This window comes from Hyaena hyaena, unplaced genomic scaffold, assembly GCF_003009895.1.
Source record: "Hyaena hyaena isolate Hyena2069 unplaced genomic scaffold, ASM300989v1 scaffold_51, whole genome shotgun sequence".
Taxonomy (NCBI): Eukaryota; Metazoa; Chordata; class Mammalia; order Carnivora; family Hyaenidae; genus Hyaena; species Hyaena hyaena.
The window spans coordinates 2,440,158-2,461,781 of record NW_024080683.1 but is presented as its reverse complement, the minus strand read 5'-3'; the positions used below and the strand labels follow the sequence as shown (position 1 = coordinate 2,461,781).

The 21,624-nt window shown below is 38.7% G+C and overlaps 1 protein-coding gene across 10 annotated transcripts in view; it reads left to right on the top strand.

Moving 5' to 3' along the window:
* RFX3 (regulatory factor X3) overlaps nucleotides 1-21,624 on the top strand; it is a 287,161-nt gene that overhangs the window by 227,075 nt on the left and 38,462 nt on the right. For 9 of the 10 annotated variants that reach the window (XM_039230866.1, XM_039230864.1, XM_039230860.1 and 6 more), the window contains 6 exons: nucleotides 1,807-1,928; nucleotides 3,658-3,770; nucleotides 7,928-8,043; nucleotides 8,482-8,636; nucleotides 12,637-12,734; nucleotides 15,790-15,939. In XM_039230866.1, coding sequence (XP_039086797.1) covers nucleotides 1,807-1,928; nucleotides 3,658-3,770; nucleotides 7,928-8,043; nucleotides 8,482-8,636; nucleotides 12,637-12,734; nucleotides 15,790-15,939 — 754 coding nt within the window. Of the gene's footprint in view, nucleotides 1-1,806; nucleotides 1,929-3,657; nucleotides 3,771-7,927; nucleotides 8,044-8,481; nucleotides 8,637-12,636; nucleotides 12,735-15,789; nucleotides 15,940-19,812; nucleotides 19,920-21,624 lie in introns of all 10 variants that reach the window. The other variant, XM_039230867.1, reaches the window with a different exon arrangement.

Sequence of the window (21,624 nt, the reverse complement as noted above, 5' to 3'; positions counted from 1 at the left end):
AGGAAGCAACACGGTTAAGCAATTTTTGCCTGTTCTATTAGTGATCTAAACTTTTGTAGCTTTAAAAGTGGGGGCTGAAATCAAAGGAAACCTGGAATGGATTAAAGAGGATGAAAACTTCCCGAAGGATAAAATCATTCAGCTCTTCCAGAACAGAATGGCTGGCAACTGCTTCCCCACACGAGTACTTGAAGTACTTGCCTCTTAAGTCTTTTTTTTTTTTTTTTTTTTTTGCTTCTCCACGATAATACTTTAAGGAGAAAAAATATTTTTAAAAACTCAAGTTTTTCCATAAATGACACTTCTGGCACATTTTCCTCAATGCACAAGTACTTTGAGAATTTTTTTCCCCCCATGAAATAAAAGGATAGGTTTGAGTTGTTTGATATCCTTAGAGAATAACACATGTTGGCGGAACGGGGCCATCAGAGACGGTAACAAGAATGAAGTCTCCTGTTCACCTTCTGACTTGGTTTGCTTTTTTTAGGTCTCTGTGAGTTACTGTCACATAAGAAAGGAATGCAGATGTCATTATGAGGGATTGTAGTTTTATTTCTGGGAAGGTTTGCTTATCTAAGTTCTCATTAATAACAGTCAAGATGGAGTCCTTTCCTAACACAGCCCGACCGTTCGTTTGCACCATGGCTGTTCATTTCATATCTGTTACCACAGTGCCTGTGCCTTTGCGTATATCTTGTTCGTGTATCGAGGACATTGCGATTCAGAGTAATTCCATGCCAATGGTACAGTGAAGTGTCTGGGTGGAGAGAACATTAGGTGGTTTAGTTTATAAATATAATCAGAAAGGGAGGGGGTTGAATGGGAGAATAAACATGAAGTGAATGCCATCTCTCAGTAATAAGCTTATTGTTGATTTTAATTTTTTTCTTATGGTTATCTGTCTTTTCTGAATTTCTGAAATGAAGGAAAATAATTGAAATCTTAGGAAAAGAAGAAATTAGAGTTGCTGCTTCTTTTCTTATCTTGTATTTGCCCATCTTAAGAGACTCACCTGGGGTGTTTTTCACATGTGCTGTTTCTCTCCCAGTCTTTCCTTCTCGCCTGTGCTGAAGCCAGCTTGCCCTGTCTTAGCAGGAGAGCTCCTGAGTTTGTATAAGTAGGACCTGACCCTAAATGCATACTTGTAGCTGACTTTGATTCTGTTGATTTTTTTTTTTAACTGGTAACCTACTTTGTACATGGAATCGTGCATGTATTTTGCTACAAGCTGATGCTTACGGCCTTTGTTTTTGCAAATGAGGGTAGGGGTCAATGGGGATGAATGTCTTGAGATGTATAGGCAGCTTTAGGAAATATGAAAACGAGTATGGAAGAGTTTGTAGGCCGAATCACGTTTGAGAGATATTAATTAATGGAAAGCCATTCGTTAACATTTCCCAGGCTCTAGCTCCTAGCTCTTATTCCACATTCAAGTCCCAATGTATTTAAAATGTTTTCCCCTTGATCCATTGGCCATTAAAGGTTATGTTCAGACTGCGTATAATCGTGGGCATCCTTGCCACTGTTGTCCAAAGAAATACCTTGTAACTCGTGTGTTCATTGATAAATTTCTCAATTTTTGAAACCTGGTCCCTTTCCTAAGCTTCCTTCTCCATTTTCTTTTTCACAATTGAAAAAAATGTCTTCATCCTAACTTTTTGAGTGTCTGGGGGAAAAAAAAATCCTACAACTATCATGAGTCGTTAAAGAAGAGAGAATAAAATCGAATGCCATGGGAGTTTTGCGTAGTATGTAAAAAACAAGGAATAATTTGGTTTATTTGTTTCTTCCCATCTAATATTTTAGGTACAAGCCCATGCAGAAAGTGGATGGGGTTGCAGATGGTTTCACAGGAAGTGGTCAACAGACAGGCACATCTGTTGAGCAAACTGTAATTGCCCAAAGTCAACATCATCAACAGTTTTTAGGTATGTTAAGGTATAATGCATATTAGTTGCTATTAGGCTGTTGAAAAGAAGACAACAATAGTAGTTTTCTCTACGTGCTGTGTCTGTTACAGATGTTAATTACACAGAAAGATTTGTGTGTCTCTGTGCATAGCCTGTGATAGTTCTAGATCATTTCTACTGTCTCATGTTCACTAGAGCTTTTAAGAAGCGTCAACCCATGTAGGACTTCTAAGTGCATAGAAAACATGACATTGTTTTGCAGAATCTGTGTTCATGGGGTTTTTGTGATGAAAATTCTGTTGTGTCCGCTTTCAGTAGTTTACTTCAAGTGCCAACAAGAATTCACATTGCCTGCCGATAAAGTTGCAAACGTACACTCTCAGATTAGAAAAAAAAATTACTAGAAACTTTGGAAAAGTGAGCTATTCTTGAAAGAAATTTGAAAATTGATCACAATCAATCCTATTTTTCTAAATTTTATAGATGTGTCCCTGTTTCTTGTTATGTAAAGAGTTAAGGCGTGGGACGTGAGCATCCTGTGTATTCCTATGATAGCTTGACGTGCAGAAAAGGCACTTGAATTGACAGCTCTTGTCGAGCTGAACACACATGGTGTCCATACGGCAGGTCAAGACAGACAGAAGCCAACAAAGAGTTTGCGTGTGAGTGAGTCTGTGCGTGTGTATACTTGTCTGTGTGGACTTTTCTGACAAACAGTTCAAAAGGCCTCTAAAGTTAGAGTAGCTACTGACCTTGAAAACATTAGGGCAGCGTTTCCCAAACTGGGGTACTCACGTGTATTCCAGAGAGCCTTGAACCTCTCTGCGAGAATTTTGATTTTTTTACTTGATGTTTTTATTTTAATTAGAATCTGTAAAAATAATAATAATAAGAGTGTCTTCTGGCTTATCTAGAAGACTAGAACGAATACCATTGTGCGGTTTTAGTGAATGCATTTGGATTTGAATTTATGATAAAGCAGGCGCCAAAGTACATTGCATAAATTGCCAGAGCTAATGAGAACGGAACAGGGAGAGAAGGGAGAGACTAGGTAAATTATGTAAATTATGTAATTCATCCCAAGGGAAGTCTCATTGATGTCCCAGTGCTGTGTGGAGGAAGGTTCCACAGCTCATTTGAATATAGAAGAGTAATGGTATAGTACCTGTTGGTACAGGCCTGTCAAATTTGAAAGACGTTGGGTCGCAGTAGTCAATACTGTATTCATGTCGCAAGAGTTAACTTAGCGATAGAACAGCAACGTCACCATCATAGCAAATCAATGTTGCTCAGTTTAATGTCACTTTTGTAAGTTTATGTGTGTTCGTTTCGTACCTCTTTTGGTTTATGATGTTATAAGAAGTACGAGTATAATGAGTTTAAAGCTAGGTTTATTTTTTTATGTTCCTAAGGAACACAGTAATAACTGAAATGGATACTGGCCAGCTCGAGATATTTTTCTCTTAATAGGGGCCCTATGTTGAGAGACATTATGGTCTGTTATTTCTAGTATAATTGTAGCGAAAATTTAGTTCCTCCACAATTTCTCAGTGCCTCCTCTATTCTCTTCCCCTGGATGACGTTGCTACATTTTGTGTGAAACATACTACTATGAGAAGTTGTTCATCGTTGGACCTCTGGCCCTTACGTTTTTTTCCTTTTTTTAGTCCTCTTAAATTTTCCCTCATTAATCTGTAATTGGCACAATCCACGAGAGTTTTTTTCTGTTGTGTTGTCATGGCAACAGATGCATCTCGAGCACTTCCAGAGTTTGGAGAAGTTGAAATCTCTTCTCTGCCAGATGGTACTACCTTTGAGGATATCAAGTCACTGCAGAGTCTTTATCGAGAGCACTGTGAGGTAAGTTTTTCCAAACACAGTATGAATGCACGCTAAATTTTTGCCAGACAACTTGCTATAATAAAATAATCAGGCTTACTCCTCGTGGACAGGTAAAGTCAGTTCATATATCTTTGAACACTAAGCAGATCATCTTTCTTCTTGTCTCAGACTAAAGAAATGACGGATGCAAGAAAGGGAAAATACATTTTACTTTCCATCTCCTTATCATATCCTAATCCGAATCCTTTGATGTGGCAATTCTGCCACCTCTAGGTACCCACCCTTGAAAATGTGCCACCTGGGTGAAGACGTAACTGTACAAGGGAACCCGTTGCCTTACGGCTTTTAGTGCAAAAGATTGGTTGGAGCTTCAACATCTACAAGGGAACTAATAAATAAAACATGATACAGTCTCTTAAGCAGAATACTGTGCCGCCATTAAAAAGAACAGATGCTTCTAGGTGTCCTAATGAGGAATCCGTCCCGGGATTTATTTTTGGAAGAGCGAGATGTAAAACACGGTGTATATTATACTGTCATCTGAGTGGGAAGGAACATGTATATGAACTTCTCCAGCAGAAAAAGCAGACTATGAATGTGTTTATGGCGGCCGCCTGTTGAAGGAAACTGGGTAACTGGGAGTCAGTGGGGAGAGACTTAATTTTTCCATATCCTTTTTAACCTTTTGAATTTCACACCATGACTGTGTTATATCTGTCAAAAATATTTTCTAGAGGATGCCTGGCTGGCTCAGTCAGAAGAGCATGTGACTCTTGATCTCAGGGTTGTGAGTTTGAGCCCCACACTGGGTATATACATGACTTAAATAAGTACATAAACTTGAAAAAAAAAAGAAAGTATTTTCTAACAATGTTTAGTGAAGCACTTTAGGTGTTCTGTCCAGGGATTAATGAGGCTCTGGTTTTGTTTTGTTTTTCTGGTTACTTAGCATTTCTCTTGGTATTTTCCATCCCTGCTTCTCCCCCTTTTCCGAGTGTGCCCCATTAGAACGGACTCCTCGTCTCCAGGAGAGGGTATGAATGCATCTGTAGCTTACCTGGTGGAAAGGGCAGAAAGGGATTGCAAGAAGAATTGTCTTAAGTGCCTTTTTGAAAGAAGAGTCTGTTTACAATTTAAGTAGCTTTATTCCAGGGCTATTTGTGATCTGACCCTTGCCTTTCACGGACAGCCCTCCTCACTGCTGACAAGGCAGTACGCAGTGAGGACTCTCAGCTCATAGCCTTCACACATTTCTTTCCCGCTCCGGAAATGCCAACTGCTTCAGTGAATCCCAGTGCTTGCTAGATCACTAACACCCAAGGCCAAGCCCTCTCTTTGTTCCCAACATTAGTTGGAATGATGACAGACACTTAGTATCCATCTCTCTTTGACCACACCGTGCTTCTTCCAACCTTAGAGAATTTCTGGAGGAGCCTTATGTGTCTAGAAAAAATTTCTTTGTACACAGATATCACATATACTCACGTTTTATCTATAGATTGTCTAAGCAACTTCTCATTTCTCTGTGTTCAGGTGAATCTTTCTTAAAGCAGCCCAACTCACACAAATATAATTTGGATTCTTTTGGAGTTTCTATTTGTTCGAAATACAAGTTGGAGCGTGATCCTTTATATTACTAAAGAATGTGTGGTAAACTTATTCTAAGTGAGAAGCTCCACCAGTAAGATGAGAGATGAAAATATCTTTGGGGCTACAAAAATTTCATTAAAATACCAACATTGGCAATAGCTTGTATGAAGAGATACGGACAGGAATGGTAATCAATATATGTGGGAAATGGCCGTTCATAGAATGATCCCCCTGTATTTCATGGAATTAGAAGCATTGACGCCAGCTCGCGTGACCCATGGCGGCAGGCATGAGAAAGAAGAATTCTGATTGCTTTTTCATGTCAGGCCTCCAGACTTTGGAAATACAGGTGTCCCAGTCTCTTCTCCTGTCCTGTAAATAGCCACCTGCCCTAAACCAGTACAATAGTATTATTTAAAAATACATCTGCCTACGTATTTCAGTCTGAACGTATTTGAAAGTGGGTGGACAAAGGATAAAATGTTTTATTCACTTGCAAAAATGTCCCAAGTGAGGCTGATGTGACTGTCCTTTTCAAAAGAATTATTTGAGATTATTTAATTTGAAGAGAGAGTGCATTTCAGATGCACTGATTTCTTTACTTGCCTTATTTCATATTCTGTACAGTTTATGCTTTTAAAGAAAGATTAATATACCTTTTTTTGTTTTTTGGAATTCTCATGATTTGTTTATCAAAGATATAAGTATCACTAGTTTTGTTATGCAAGGAACCAGTATAATTTTCTTCACAAGCTGCTGCAGCAGTAACTTTTTTTTCTTTAAGCATAGTGTTCTTTTATTTATTTTTTTAAATGTTTACTTATCTTTGAGAGAGAGGGACAGATACACAGAGTGTGAGCAGGGAAAGGGCAGAGAGAGGAAGACACAGAATCTGAAGCAGGCTCCAGGCTCTGAGCTGTCAGCACAGAGCCCGCCACGAGGCTCAAACACAACGAACTGTGAGATCATGACCTGAGCCGAAGTTGGACGCTTAACCAACTGAGCCGTCCAGGCGCCCCGAAAGCTTAGTGTTTTTATATCAATCTCATAGATAGAGAGACCTAGGTATTATATATGATATTAGCAGTAGTTTTATTAATAGCTATCTCTCAGAATGAAAGTTGAAAGAGCAGTATAATGATTTGCCTCTTGAGAACATTTTTGCCTGGGAGTGGGGACATTGATCTGCCTTTTACTTTCAACACTCACATCATAATTGTTCCTAATATCACAGCGTGAGGAGTGTGGTAATTAATTCATCCCTTTCCCTCCATCTTCATTATCCGACTACTTGTAACATTCCCTACTCGTTACCAGAACATGCCCTCAAACGTATTTTGCTTAACATTTGAATCGGTCTGAATATTTATATAGGACAGTTATCCTCTGTATCCTGCATAGGGCCAGATTGACACAGGTGACGGAGACCATACAATTATGAAGTTATAGTTTCCTCCGTTTGCCTCACACACCCAGATCGACTCTCCCGATTGCCCCCTGTTGTCTCTCTGCTTCTATGAATTCTGCTGATCTCGATGGGCCTGTTTCACCTGTCCTGGCCCTCAGTGCTGCCAGCATCGACACGTTACGCTGATGACTTCTGTCTTTTATGCTCAAAATAATCACAGAGTCACATGCTCTTTGCACAAACAAGTTATTCTTTGGTTTTGTGGCTGCTTTTATCTGAAGGCGAATTTATAAACTAATTGCAATGGCAGGGTGAAATTAAATCTGATCATCAAAATTTAATGAAGGGGGCAAATTTTAGCATCATCAAAACCAAAAAAAAAAAAAAATCATCTTTGATGCAGCTGGGAAATGGTTCTGGGAGATAAAATGAAGGAGAAGGAGGATGTGGCTCCTGCCCCCAAGGTTAGAAAAGGGGATGGTCTTAATGCCCTTCTCTAAAGGGAATAAGCAGAGGAAAGAATGAGACGGAGGTGTGGCTTGACCACAGCCCTTATTCCGCCAGGACAGGTGCTGTCCTCTGAAGGCCAGTCTCGTTGTAATTCCTGGCCCAGCCTCTGGTTGCCTGGGAACCCTCTGGACTCCTCGTCAGCCGCCCTAGACAGGCTCAGTTAGCCCTGGCTGTCCACCGTGCACAGGCTGCTCTGCACCCTTCCCTTCCGCCATCTTTGCCGGCCGTGAGCACACCCAACGCTTTGGGGACCACCAATGTGAATCGAATCTTTGTTCTGTGTCCTTTGGGGTCTGAGAATAGGAGGAGCCACAGCAGCCGTGGAGGCAGAAGGGAGCCGTGTGTGAAGCAATGCAAGAAAAGCAAGAGAGGAAAATGGAGAGGAAGGGGAGTTAGGGAGACAAAAGAGAGGTAAAGCGAGGCTGGGATGTGAGGCCATTCCTGGAGGACTACATGCCAGCCTGTTCAGCGTTCCAGAGTTTATGTTCTCCCTGCCTGAGCTCTTCTGTTCGCTTTCCATTGGCCACAGTTACTCCACTTTCACCGTGTAACCTACAAACCCCTCAGGTGCCTCCACCCCTGCCCTCCCAGTACGGAACGCGCTCCTCGCACCTGCCCGTGAGAAGCGTCGTGAGGTAACGCCAGTATAACCATTCTGTTCCTTCAGGCAATACTGGACGTTGTCGTGAATCTTCAGTTTAGCCTGATAGAAAAACTGTGGCAAACATTCTGGCGCTATTCTCCCTCTACTCCAACCGACGGCACTACCATCACCGAATCAAGGTCAGAATCAATATGCTTTTCCGATCCATTTTCTTGGCCGAGTAGATGTCACAGCTAATAAACTGGAGATATGTATACCAGTTGTGAACCTTACCTGATAACCTTAACTGAATAGCTTGAAATGAACCACAAACTGCTCTCTGGAGGTTTCGGTGTGTGTGTGGTAGCTCCCATTTTTATTGATTTGGGGGAACTGCGGTAGAGCTATTTCATCCTCATGGAATTAGTATCACACCTGCCTCTCATGCCGTCAGAAGGTATTAACGTGCGCAGGCAGCTCTGGGGGAGTGTTATATGGACGCAGCCGTACGGACCCCGTGCAATGGTGGTATAGTGCTAACCTCAGTAATATTTGATAAACTAAAACTATTTTTAAAGTCCATTTTCTTTTTTATCCTCATTTGCCATCTATTCATTTGCTACATTTATTCACACCAGCAATCTGAGTGAAATAGAAAGTCGACTTCCGAAAGCAAAGCTGATAACTCTGTGCAAACATGAGTCTATCCTGAAATGGATGTGTAACTGTGACCATGGGATGTACCAGGCTTTGGTGGAGATTCTCATCCCCGACGTGCTTAGACCTATTCCTAGTAAGTTAAATGCAGACAAGTACGGATGCTTTTGTTCTCATACATTCCACCCAAGAAGTTTGGGGAAGGGACGTTGCGATGTAGGGTGATTCTAACCTCATTTAGATTTGCCAAAAAATATATATATATATTTCCAACCATGCAACACAAAGGAATATCGAATGAAAGCAGCTTAGAGCAAAACTGTAGGTAACAGGGAAAGAAACATGATCTGTTTTCCAGTCTTTCATTTTCTTTCCGAGAGAAAAGACAACCTAACGATGTGACGGCCACGGTGACTAATTATTATAAGAGCACTCCCAGGCCAGGCAGCCTTTTGAAGGTTATTCTCCCCAAGGACACAGTTCCCTTCAGAAAGCTAAAAGTTTTTGAAATCTGTAATTGCGAGGCCAGCCTCTTTCTTTCGTGGTTGCTTTTGATTCGAAATGAATTTGTCTTGGTGTCCGCTAAAGTTGAATTCCTCTCTAAAAGCATTTACTTCGTCACCTCCATCCCGTTGAGAACCACAAATGCAGTTTCCATTAACAGTAATGGTTAACTGGCATTTGGAAAGAAAAATCTGTATATATATAGCCACATGAGCATTCCCACCATGAAGCAAATAGGAATTACATAGAAAAATTAGGTTTCTTTTTTAAGGGATGGGATGTATTTAGAACAAACAAAGCCATTTTCTGCACGTGTCAATATAAATGCTACCGTGGATACTTGTGGTAGAGGTAGGCAGTTGAAATGATTTTATGCGGACACCTTTATGGCACATACTAGTGACCTTAACATTTCAACAAGTGGGACAGAATTTCCACTCCGCAGTGACATTAATAAGGTAAAAGCAGTCTTTTAGCTTGTGAAATTGGCAACCATGTACTTCAAGTACACTGTTCACAGTTGATTTATGTTAAATCCTAACAGAAATTATTGAAGGAGGGATTTAGTAGAAGAAAAGGGGAAGATACCAGCATGTGTATGTTTATACTTTCTTTTTTTTTTCCTGAATATGACAGACAACGGTGGAAGATAGTGCTTTCCAGGTGTTCCCCTCCATCTCAAAATATATGCTTAGATACTCATTTACATATAATATTAAGGAACACCCATAAGTTTGTACAGAAATAAGTTTAAGGAAAAGAAATCCAACTGTCATTGTCTCGCATTTTTGTCAATTGCTAGTGTTTTCCACTCTATCTGCACCAAGCTTCCTGACTGACAATTGATTAAAAGTGACGTTGTCATGGAAAATTTCAGTGTGTAAATTCTCTCCTGATTTATGTTCCAGAATCTTGATTTTCCTTGTTTTTGTCTTGCTCCCTGTGCTCTGAGTGATAATCTCTAGAGATGTGTCAGGGAAGTTGCATAGGGGTGGCTCATTAGCCTGTGACCTCTGGCCCATAAAGTACCATTTCTCTCATGAGATACAAGAAGAGATGTCGGTGAACTCTTTCTTTTGTGAGGGAAATCACCAACATCAATTTCTGTTAACACCACAAGACTTATGAAGTCAACAGTTTCCTAAACTAAATCATGTATCACTTTTCATTGACTCTAAGCCTCATAATTTTAAGGGTACAGCAGCACCCTTGACCTTTGTTTTGTGCAAATTTTGATTCGAAAACCAGTTTCTTCTGTCAAGAAATTTGTCTCTACATTTAGCAGATAACTCAACTTCAGGAATTTTCACGTGACCTTAGCTTTATAGCTTCTATGAAGTTACCAGGGACATTAATGTGCTACCCTACAAAGTACATTTGGAAATTTAATTCTGATTCTATAACAAGACTTCACAAACTAAAACTTAAATTACAGCTCACATAGCTATCTTCTGATCATGTGCATTTTAATATCAATCACAAGCAGGCCGAGACAAGTTAGCCTTGGAATAGTTTTAAATTGTAACCCATCCATTCATGAGAAAAAGTTGTCAGAGTCAATCTGCACAATTTGATCTGACATGAATCCCTAGAGAGAGAGCAGACTTAATTTTATTTTTAAAAATTATATTTTCCTGGCTACTAGTACTTCACTCTACCCATTTACTGTCCAGATGGGATTCCTTTTTTTAGCCAAAAAATGTCTTCATATCACACTAATTTGAAGTCAGCTTGAAGCTACTCTATTCTAAAATACATTTATCTGAAAGTGAAACACAGTTATGTGTAAGAATTGTATAAGAACCCAACCAGCAACACTTATGTACAATTATGAGTGTCTGTAAAGGCGGCCCCCAAACTCCTATAGTATAAGAAAGCAAAAGCTTACACTCACTTGATATACAACACATCTTTTTCTCTTATAATCTTCCCTAGCATGAAATTTGTCTAGATAAAACAAGACCCATGCTAAATATTTTTTAAAGTAACTTTTCTTGGTTCTTGGTTTTTTCATGCTGATCAAGTAATGTGTTCTATGTGAATAGTAGAAAACATGCAAAATACAGACAGCCAAGTTGAATTCTGAACAAAATTTTACTGAGTTTCAAAAAGGGTTGTTAATTTTTTTTCACTCTTTTTCATTTCCATTCATGCCTGCCCTCCATGGTTCTAATACATAAGACAGCAGAAAAATATTTTTCTTTCTTTTTTCTTTTTTTTTGGCTAAAGTGGGAAGCTTTGGAAATTTCGCAAGATTCGTTCTCTAGAAATTTCCAAGTCCGTGTTTCCAGTAGATGATTGTCATGGTTAAGAATTGATACTTCTTGAGTGTTTTTCCTGATCAAAATTGAGTCATTTGAACCTCTGTTCTATCATTTGACCAGTGAAAGAAATGATTTAAAAAACAGTTGTTTTTATGATTGGGATAGTGGAATTTGTATCTTCTGCAAGCAACTTGAGCAAGCTAAATTATTTCTAACCCTGCTTTACCAAAAGTAATAGAGAGAAGCATGTCAGACTCATTTGAGCACAGGAAGAAAAAGCAAGGAATTTAATCCCAGCATTAACATTAATATCCTTGGTAGCCTTGGAGAAAAACATAACTTCTGTGTTTCTTACAGTAGACTGCAAATTAGAATGCCTACCACATTATAGGGAACCCACAGAGATTAATTACATGTTGTGGGTGTTCCAGACACTTCTCTATTAAATGTCTGAAACTGTTTCCTACACTGAGGAACGTTGGGTACAGATGAAGTAAAATGCTATTGACTGAATTACTTGTTGAACAAGAGATGAAATTTTTTTTATTATTATTATACAGCAGTCCTAGGAAGTAGATCCCTTCTTGTAAAATAGTTGTAGTCATTCCTGATAACTGATGATGCTTCCAGTCATTTTATGACCACTATAAAAACTACTCTCGTGGGACCCAACTCTCTTTCGGGTCTTAACAAATTCGTGAAGAACACGAACGGACTATTTTAGGAATATCTTAAGAATATCAGTCTCTGTGACAGCAATTTTATCACATTGATCTTTTATCTCAACCTGCCAAGTGAAACGGAGAATAGTTTTCCAAAATTTTGAAATCAGGCAATTTTAATTTTTACCTTTTCAACAAGAGTAAGAGATAACTAATACGATATGTTCTAGCATGAATAGATGTGTAGAGGAAGGGAGAAAGCTTTGCATTATTTTCTTTTAACTAAAGAAAGGAAAATTGATTAAGAGCTTGACAAATCAGGGTGAAGAATTTATAAAGAAAATACTTAGCCTTTGAGCATTAAGCTATTAATGAAAAGAGTGTCTTGTCTAAGATAGAAGATTCCATAAGTATATTCACAACTGGTATATGTTACTATAAGCAGAAATGTTTGAATATTTTCATTTCCCAACAAAGCGTCATAAATATCTGAGAACAAAATAGCTGTAAAGGGGGATAAAAGCCCAAAATACAATTCTTGGATGCTTTCAAAGTTAGGAATAATGTGGAAAAAGTCTTGCCAATGAGGACAATATAAGTTCTGTGTTATTTCAGATGTCATGTACGCATGTTTTCTCCTCTCCTGGAATAAAGATTAATGTTCTTTGGTGTCTTTTTCGTTCTGCTTTTATTCTTTAACATTTAGGTGCCTTGACCCAAGCCATTCGAAATTTTGCAAAAAGCCTTGAAGGTTGGCTTTCCAATGCCATGAACAATATCCCACAGAGAATGATACAAACCAAGGTAAGTTTTTATGTTTTTGCTTTTTCCTCTGTATTTAGAAAATTGTTCTCTATTATGTACAATGTAGAAAATTGTTCTGTATTATGTTGGTATTGTAATATATTGAACTTTTCAAACTGATGTTTTTATTTTTGCTTTATAACCATGTAATAAAGAACTTGCACAGGAGATGTTCTTTGATAATGCTCCTTTCCAAGGAACTAGAGAAGCATTTTAAGTGTGGTGTATTTATAAGCCTGTTTCCAAAGTATATATTTCAGATTGCTTAATTTCAGAAGTTAAAGAGGATAGCCTAGAATGTTCAAGTAGTTTCTCATCTGAGGGAGTTTTAGCTTTTTGAAGTCCCCACCTATACTCATATTGTGAAATGTTCATGTAAATTAATATTCTTTTGATTTTCAGCATGTTTTATTTTTGACACTGGAGAATGCTTTTGTGAATCAAGTAATCATTTCTTAAAGTGAGCAACTGTCTCATAATTGATCAGCATTTATAAGGAATATGGATTGTGTAGCTAAAGAAATGCATTCTGATCTCCACGTTGTCCCCTCCTAACCTTATTACTTTAGGTTAATCTGTGAACATGTCCTGTGGCAAGATTAGACTGATTTTGTCTAAACTTTGTACCAAAAATTCCATTCATGGCTTTTTCTCAATGACTGTATCCACTGTCAGACTTCAACCGCACGCCTTGTTTTTTAGTTTGGTGGCATAGTTGATAGATTTAGTTCTTGTAGCTAATAAGTCTCTTTGGTAACAAAGGTAGCTCCCAGTTCTTTCTGCTTTGACTTAAGATTTGCAGTAACACTTTCTAAAACATACAGAAAAAGAAAAACAACAACAAAACACAAATAAACAAAATAAGAAAACACACAGAAGGAACATTTCATTGATGTGCCCACCGTAGGTCACTGCTCTAGAGCTTTGCGTTTATGCATGCAGTAAGGATATTCACATCGGCTTCTTAAATTTGAATTTTAAATTTAAATTAAATTAGAATTTTAGATCTTCAGTCACACTAGCTGTGTTTCCAGCGCGCCGTAGCCCCATGTGACTAGAGGCTACCATATTTGGCAGCACATACGTAGAACATTTCCATCATTGCAGAAAGTTCTAGAGTGCCACATTGAGGTGAACAAAGAAAGGATGTACTCTTTGATTATGATGGTTACAGGAACGCTTTCCTGTTTGCAAAGTCAGGCATATCCACAGCAATACCTCAAACAGCTAAAAGTACCTCCCTTCCCAGTATTACCAAAGCGAATGTGCTTGCAGTCTAACTACAATGTTGGCCATTTCATCGACCCCCAGAGTCGATTTGGATGATCTGCCTTGGTGGAGGGTGTCTTCTGCTTTTCTTCTGTCACTGATATGCAGCCTTTTTTTTTTTTTTTTTCTTTTAGCTGAGCACTCACTCAATGAAGATAATCTACCCTGTCAGAAGAAGAGCATAATTAGGTTATGACTATTGTTATCAAATATTTTCTACCACTATAACATAGTTTCTGTGTAACCTTGAGCAAGCTACAGAATCCCTGTAAGTCACGATGTGTGTCTAATATGATAGTTCTAAGAATTAAAAACAAGGTAATATATGTGAGGTATTTAACATACTATCTGACACATAGGATATACTCAGTTAATATAAACTACGTAAATGGAAAAAAGTCTTAAGACTTATTTTTTGAAAGAATGTGACTTCTCCCATGTTCCACATAGTCTTGAAACATCTATCAGAAAATAGTATCCTTTGACCTGGGAACACCCTGTATAGACAGTGTAATCAGTTGCTGCTTACATGCCCATCATGATTTAATGGCTTACCGTGCATCCCTGTCAATATGTTAAAATGCTCATTAGGTTGACTTTGCATGTGATCAATTTCCAGGAGATCATGAGATTTAGATATTTACTGAGACTTCTTTTGACATTGTCTTTGATACCTTTCAGTGTAGCCTATTTTATCCAAAGTCTCAGCGGGAAGCAAATGGTATATCCAAAGGGAGAGTAATTGAAAATAATTTCAGAAGGGTCTATTTCCAAAGGTGTAAACAGAGTTAAGAAAACCCAGAAGAATGGTAAAGCACCCAGGGACTGGCAATAGTGAGAAGTCCTGAGCATCACTAGGTCTGAAGCAGGGGAAAGAGGTAAAAGCTATGGCATCAGGAGATCATCTCCTTCCCCCCAAGGACTGGGGTCTTAGACCAGGAAAGCTGGCCTTGCCAAAATAGGGAGAGAGCTGAGGGTGCAGGGGAATACATACTTTGAACTCAACTCTTTTTTCCCATCGTTCTGTCCCCTCCTAGTGCCGATCATTGGCCAAACCCAACTGGAAGCCAGAGTGTAAGGGAAGAAGTTAATGTAGTCCATTCAGAGTAGTCTTTCTGGGCACAGAGCGGAATGAAGGATAGAAGGTAGATGTTGAGGGGCAAGTGGAGAAATCTTGGGTAGCCTGTCTACATAGATTCAGATGGTTGCTTTAAGTCTGATAAGTTTGTTGACTGTATGTTTGCTGATAAAGGCTATGAACACTCTTAATTCACCTGAAAATTTCTCAGGTTTCTACAAGGTAAAGGAAGTAAGAGCGAATATGAATGACATTGCTCTGAAGAGTCCATTTTTTTAAATCCATTTAAAAAAGTGAAGCTATATAGTTTGGTTTTCTGAATAAAAAGAAAAAAATTGTATTTATAGAGTTTGTCATTGACTGTTCTACAGAGAGTAAAAAAGAAGTGAAAATCAACATTTTTCCTGCTTCCCAAGCTAGACAAAGTCATTTCCTGCAAGACTGGTTTAATTAATGCTGCACCCAGATGTTGAAGAACATGGAAGTTTGTTTTAGTCTTGACCTCTACCTATTCAAAAGGAAAACAATACTTGGGTTTAGAGATTTAAATGCTATAATTTACAAGTAAGCTCTCACACGAAATGAATTTGAAATAAGTATCAGATGGAAGCATTTAAAATTTGGCAAGGGAACACAGATTTAAAGATTGCGGTGGTTCCTTTTACCAGAGAGGAAGAAACACCCGCTTTTGATGGGATGTCGTTACAGGTCGCCGCTGTAAGTGCCTTTGCCCAGACTCTGCGAAGATACACGTCGCTCAATCACCTGGCCCAGGCAGCTCGTGCAGTGCTTCAGAACACTTCTCAGATCAACCAGATGCTCAACGACCTCAACCGCGTTGACTTTGCCAATGTCCAGGTACCCTGATTTCTCTCAAAGTGGCTCTTTGGGAGAAAGACACCTAATTTTTTCTTCTTCGTGAGGGAAGTCCTATTTCTTTCCAAAGTTGCATCGGTGCACAGACAGCAGCTATGTTCGCATTGTCCTGAAAGACAAGAGTTTGACCTGGCCACGACTTCACTGCTCCTCTGTTTTGTGATTCAAGTCTGCTGAGATTTATAGTACTAGATGAGAGCAGATGTCAGCAGGGGTTGCTAGATAGTTAAGGAGCAGGGACAGTCACAGTCATTGAAATTAGGTAGACAAGAGATTAAACTCTTTTATCTACTAGCTTTGGGACCTCAGGCACGTTATTTAACAACTCTGGGCTTTCCTTTCTACACCTTATGATACCTATCTTAGATTATTCACATATGTAGGAATACATGAAGTCCTTTGCCCTGTAACATATAAGAGGTGTATGATTTTAATAGTGCCCCACCTTGAGGGGCGCCTGGGTGGTTAACTTAAGCGTCCAACTTTGGCTCAGGTCATGATCTCACAGCTCATGAGTTAGAGCCCTGCATCAGGCTCTCTGCTGTCAGCTCAAGGCCGCTTCAGATCCTCTGTCCCCCTCTTTGTCTGCCCCTCCCCCACTTATGCGCTCTCTCTCTCTCTCTTTCTCTCTCAAAACTAAACATTAGAAAAAAATAGTGCTTCACCTTGAAAGAACTAAGAAGACTTAGAAATCCTATTTCAGAGTGCCTGGTAAATGTTTGTTCATTTGGAAGGAATTAACTAAGGTGTTTGGCTGTTTTGTTTGTCCAAATTGAAAAAAAAAAAAAACTTAAACATTGTGATCAAACTATTCACTTGTATTTTAAGGTACACTTAAAAAGACAGCTAATTTAGGAATATTATGAAATCCCACAAATAGTTTATTTCAGATACTAAGGTGAAGAAATTAGTTGTTACCATGTAAAAATAGTACATTGCTCAAAGTACAAGCAAAAAAAGAAAGAAATGCGTAAACTGAACATAATCGAAAACTTCTGTGCTTCAAGATACCAGCAAATTGTGAAACAACAACTGACAAGAACTGAGAAAATTTTCTACTCCTGAAATCATTATTACATATAAATAAATAAATAAATAAATAAATAAATAAATAAATAAAACATTTAAAAAGAAGAATTGAGAAACTTTTTACAAATCATATACCTGATAAAAAATTTATATCTGGAATATGTAAAGAGCTATCACAACCCAATAATAAAAAGGTGGCCCAGGTAGAAAATGGGTGAAGGTCTCCATAGCCATTTCTCCAAAGAAGATATACCAATGGCCAATAAGTACCTAAAAGGATACTGAACGTAATTAGCCACCAGGGAAATGCGAGTCAAAACCACAGGGCCATACTACTTCCCACATCCTAAAATGGCTATAATGAGACAGATAATCACAAGAAGAATGAAGGTAGTTAAGGGTAGAATATGCTGCCGTAGGAAAGAGGTTACTGATTAAAACGAACAGTTCAAGAAGTAAGAGGCAGGGCGAGCCGAAGGGCATGCTTTTTGTGTTCGTGGTGAAAGATGGGAACCCTCACACACTACTGACTAGAATGCAAAATGCAGCCACTTTGGAAAACAGTCTGGCCGTTTCTTAAAAGGTTATGCATAGAGTTTTACCATAGATGCAGCACCTTCCCTCCTAGGTACATACCAAGAGAAATGAAATGATGTCCACATGAAACTTGTATGTGGACATTCATGGCAGCATTATTCACGTTTGCTGCATGAAAGTGGAAACAACCCAAACGTCCATTCCCTAATGAGAGCTTAAACAAAGTGTGGCATATCCACACGGTGGAGTATCATTAGGCAGTAAAAAGAAATGACGTTCTGATACCTGCTACAATGTGAATGAACCTTGGAAATACTTTGCTAAGGAAAGAATCCAGACACAAAGGACCCCGTAGTGGATGATCCCATTTATATGGAATGTGCAGAATAGATAGATCTATGAGACAGAAAGATCCATGACTGCCTAGATTGGGGGCACCGTGAATTGAAGGGTGACAAGGACACAAGGAAGGGTACTGGGGTTTTTTAGGGGGACATGACAGCATTCTAAAATTGTGACAGGTGCACAATTCTGTGAATGTACTGTAGCAAGCCATTGAATGATAGACTGTAAACAAGTGAAATATGATACGTGAATTATTTCTCAATATAACTTAAAAAAAATCAATACCTTGGGGCGCCTGGGTGGCTCACTTGGTTAAGCACCGACTCGATTTCAGCTCCTGTCTCTCTCAAAATAAATAGATAAACTTTAAAAAAAATACCGTGGCTTAAAAATAAACCATTAATGACTCCATTTCTTAGAAATTTTAATCTGCACTCCTCGTCTACTTTTGTTATTTAAATATATCAAAAAGCCGGGCACCTGAGTGGTTCAATTGGTTAAGCGTCTGACTTCGGCCTAGGTCATGACCTCACCATTTTCAAGTTTGAGGCCTGCATCGGGCTCTCCACTGACAACTCCGAGCCCGGAGCCTGTTTCAGATGCTGTGTCTCCCTCTCTCTTTCTGCCTCTCCCTCTCTCTCTCTCCCTCTCTCTCAAAAATAAATAAACATTATAAAATTAAAATAAATCAAAAAGTAGTATTTGGGCTTGATTCATTATAGAGCATAGTAATTAGTCAAGTTCATTCTGACTTTCATGGATTGAGCTCAAACTCCTAGTTATGTGAAAATTTTTTTAAAAATGTGTCTTTCTCTATATCTTCCTATGTGCAAACATGTATAAATGCACACATGCAAACGTAAAACATTCCTAAGAACAAACTGTCCCAGGTTTGCAAAGCCATTAACTTTACATTGTTCATTGAAATTGACGTTAGCTGATTTTCGTGAGAATATTAAAAGTTCATATTGCCTTAAATCTATCCTACAATGTTCCTTTCAAATCTTCATTCAGAAAAGATACTTTAAAAAGTACCTTTAAAAAAAGTTGAAGTAGTAAGGTTTCAAAAAGTAGTGGAAGCTCAGTAGCAGAAAATATATTTAAAAATGATTCCCAGGGAAAAATAAGATAAAAACAGGGAGGGAGACAAACCATAAGAGACTCTTAAATACAGAGAACAAACTGGGGGTGCTAGAAGGGAGGGGGGTGGGTTAAATGGGGGTTGGGCATTAAGGAGGGCACTTGTTGGGATGAGCACTGGGTGTCATATGTAAGTGATGAATCACTGGGTTCTACCCCTGAAGTCAAGACTACACTGTTTGTTAACCACTTGAATTTAAATAAATAAATTTTAAAAAGAAAATAAAATAAAATGCCTTTTACATATCATTAAACAAAAAGGAAGAATGATTCCCAATAGTAGCTGAGAACAGTTTTCTGTTCTATTTGTGTATCTGTAACCCTATGAAGTATTAATGCAAGTGGGTTCTTCTGGGTTATAACTGCCAACCTTGAGACCATCTTTGCATATAAACGGTGGATCCTGCTTCCCCTCTTCTCATCCTCCGCCCACCACCGAGGCTACCTCCCGCCCACCCGCACCCCCTCCTCTGCTTTCAGCTACTGAGTCCCCCCCCCTCCTCCCCACTCTCCCATTTACGTGACAGTTATATTAGTGCTGGGACTTGTATGCTTTACTATCTGTTCCCAAGACCTTTCTTTCCCTCGGAGGACCAGGAACACAGTGGCAAGCCCTTCACGTCCCTCTACACCTTACTTCTCACACTCGTTTTAATCACATTCTCCTTAGAGTAGCACATTCCATCTTTACTCCCTCCTTTCTTTTCTGTTGGGAGATTTGCTGGGTTTTCCTAGAGCCCTCGGGAGTTCTCGGTCTTCAGTTTCTCATTCCACTTTTATCACCCTCTCCTGTTCATCTGGAAGTTGCCCTGCCCCTCCAAGACTGACCTCAGTAGCATGGGCACCTGTGCGGGCCATGGCTTTTGCAGCAAGGAGGCTTTACATGGAAAACAACCAGGTTACATTTCAGTGTAAGTATCCTAACTCTCTGAAGAGCCCGAAAGTACTAAGAGGTTTCCTTCAGGATATCCATAAATCTTTATCACCACTTTATTCTTCCCTAATTAAATCTTCTTTTCCTCATGGGCTCAAGATGATTTCTTTACTGCCCTATCATTGATTTTCTGTTTTATTTAATCGATAGCATTGCAATGGTATTGTTCTTCTACGTGAGTTTTCCTTCTGCATTACGGGCAAGTAGGTTTGGTAGGTTGACCTGATAAGAGATCATCGCATACACTTGCGTTTGTTTGCTTAAAAGGCATTCTGATTTTGAAGCTACTGGCTCCTTATCATTTGGGATATAATTTATTTGTAAGTTAAGAACATCTCTAATGTTCATCCTTAGCTTTGTCCATTTATAGAATTGAAACGTCCAAACTTTTTCACAAGGGAATATTGACAGTGCACTCTATTATCAGTATGTTTTCAATCTCCATAGTAGTAAAATGGCATATAATGTCATTTGAAAAGCCAGACAATGTCCTGTGGTGTCCTTTGTCTAAGTTAGGTTTCAGCTCCGAATCATCCTGCCTTGCCTTGAAACTAACTTCCAAGTAGATAGTGAGCCTTGAATTTATGGTATGAAATTAAATTCCTCCAAGGATATCAGTGAGTGATCCTCTCCTCTCCCTCCCCTGTTATCAGTGCACAAACAAGAAACAGCCCCTCCTACAGGGAGTATAGAGTTTCAGGTTTGCAAGATGAAAAAGTTTTGTGGGTCGATTGCATAATAAAGAGCATATGGTTAACACTCCTAGACCGTACTCTTAAAAAATGGTTAAGACGATACATTTTATGTGTTTTTTTAACCACAATTTTTAAAAGGCCTGGACATTAATGCAAAGAACAAGAACAAACTTCCTGATCCTTTCCTTGATGCCTAAATTCTTCCCTGGGTACTCTCGATATAAAATTTTCGAGTCATTTGACAGGGCATGTTGAAGGAGCTCAGCTATTCTTACATAATTCTGTCATAAAGGAGTAAGTGCAGAATTTGCAAAGATAATAGTTTCAAGAGAGGTAATTCCGTCATTCTTCCTAATAGTAAAGAATTGGAAGGCGCATGAATGTCCAATGATATGGAACTGGTTCTGTAAATAAAGGCATATTCATGCCTTAAAGCAAATTCAGTCATTCAACAATAAATATAGTTTTGCATTTGCCTACATGGAAATTCAGTTATTATATGTAGGTTAAGTGAAACTAAGTGGGATGTCTACTAGAATGTATAATATGATCCTTTTTTTCCTGTAAGTATTTATATATGCATCAGCACATACCGCATGTGAAAAGTTTGAAAGGTTTATGCATCGGCATATTTTAGTTAGCTCTTAGTGTTGACATCTTAGATATTCTTAGTATTTTGTCCCTTTGTGCTTATTTGTGTTTTCAGCTTTTTCTATAATTCTATTTTAGTGTACTTAAAACATCTGAAAGTGATACTTAGGTAATTCTGAAAGACTTCATGGCTAATAAGTAAGTAAAGGATAGTGGATGGAGTCATCTGTTGAGGATTTAGAAAGTGAAGGTTTCCCTGGGGAAATAAAATAAATTCAGTTTGGGCATTTTGTATTTGAAATGCCTCCCCATTGAAATGTCTGTTGAATAGGTAATGTCTATACTGTCAGAAGAGACATGGGAACCAGAGAATGAAGATTAGGGGTTTATTCAGCT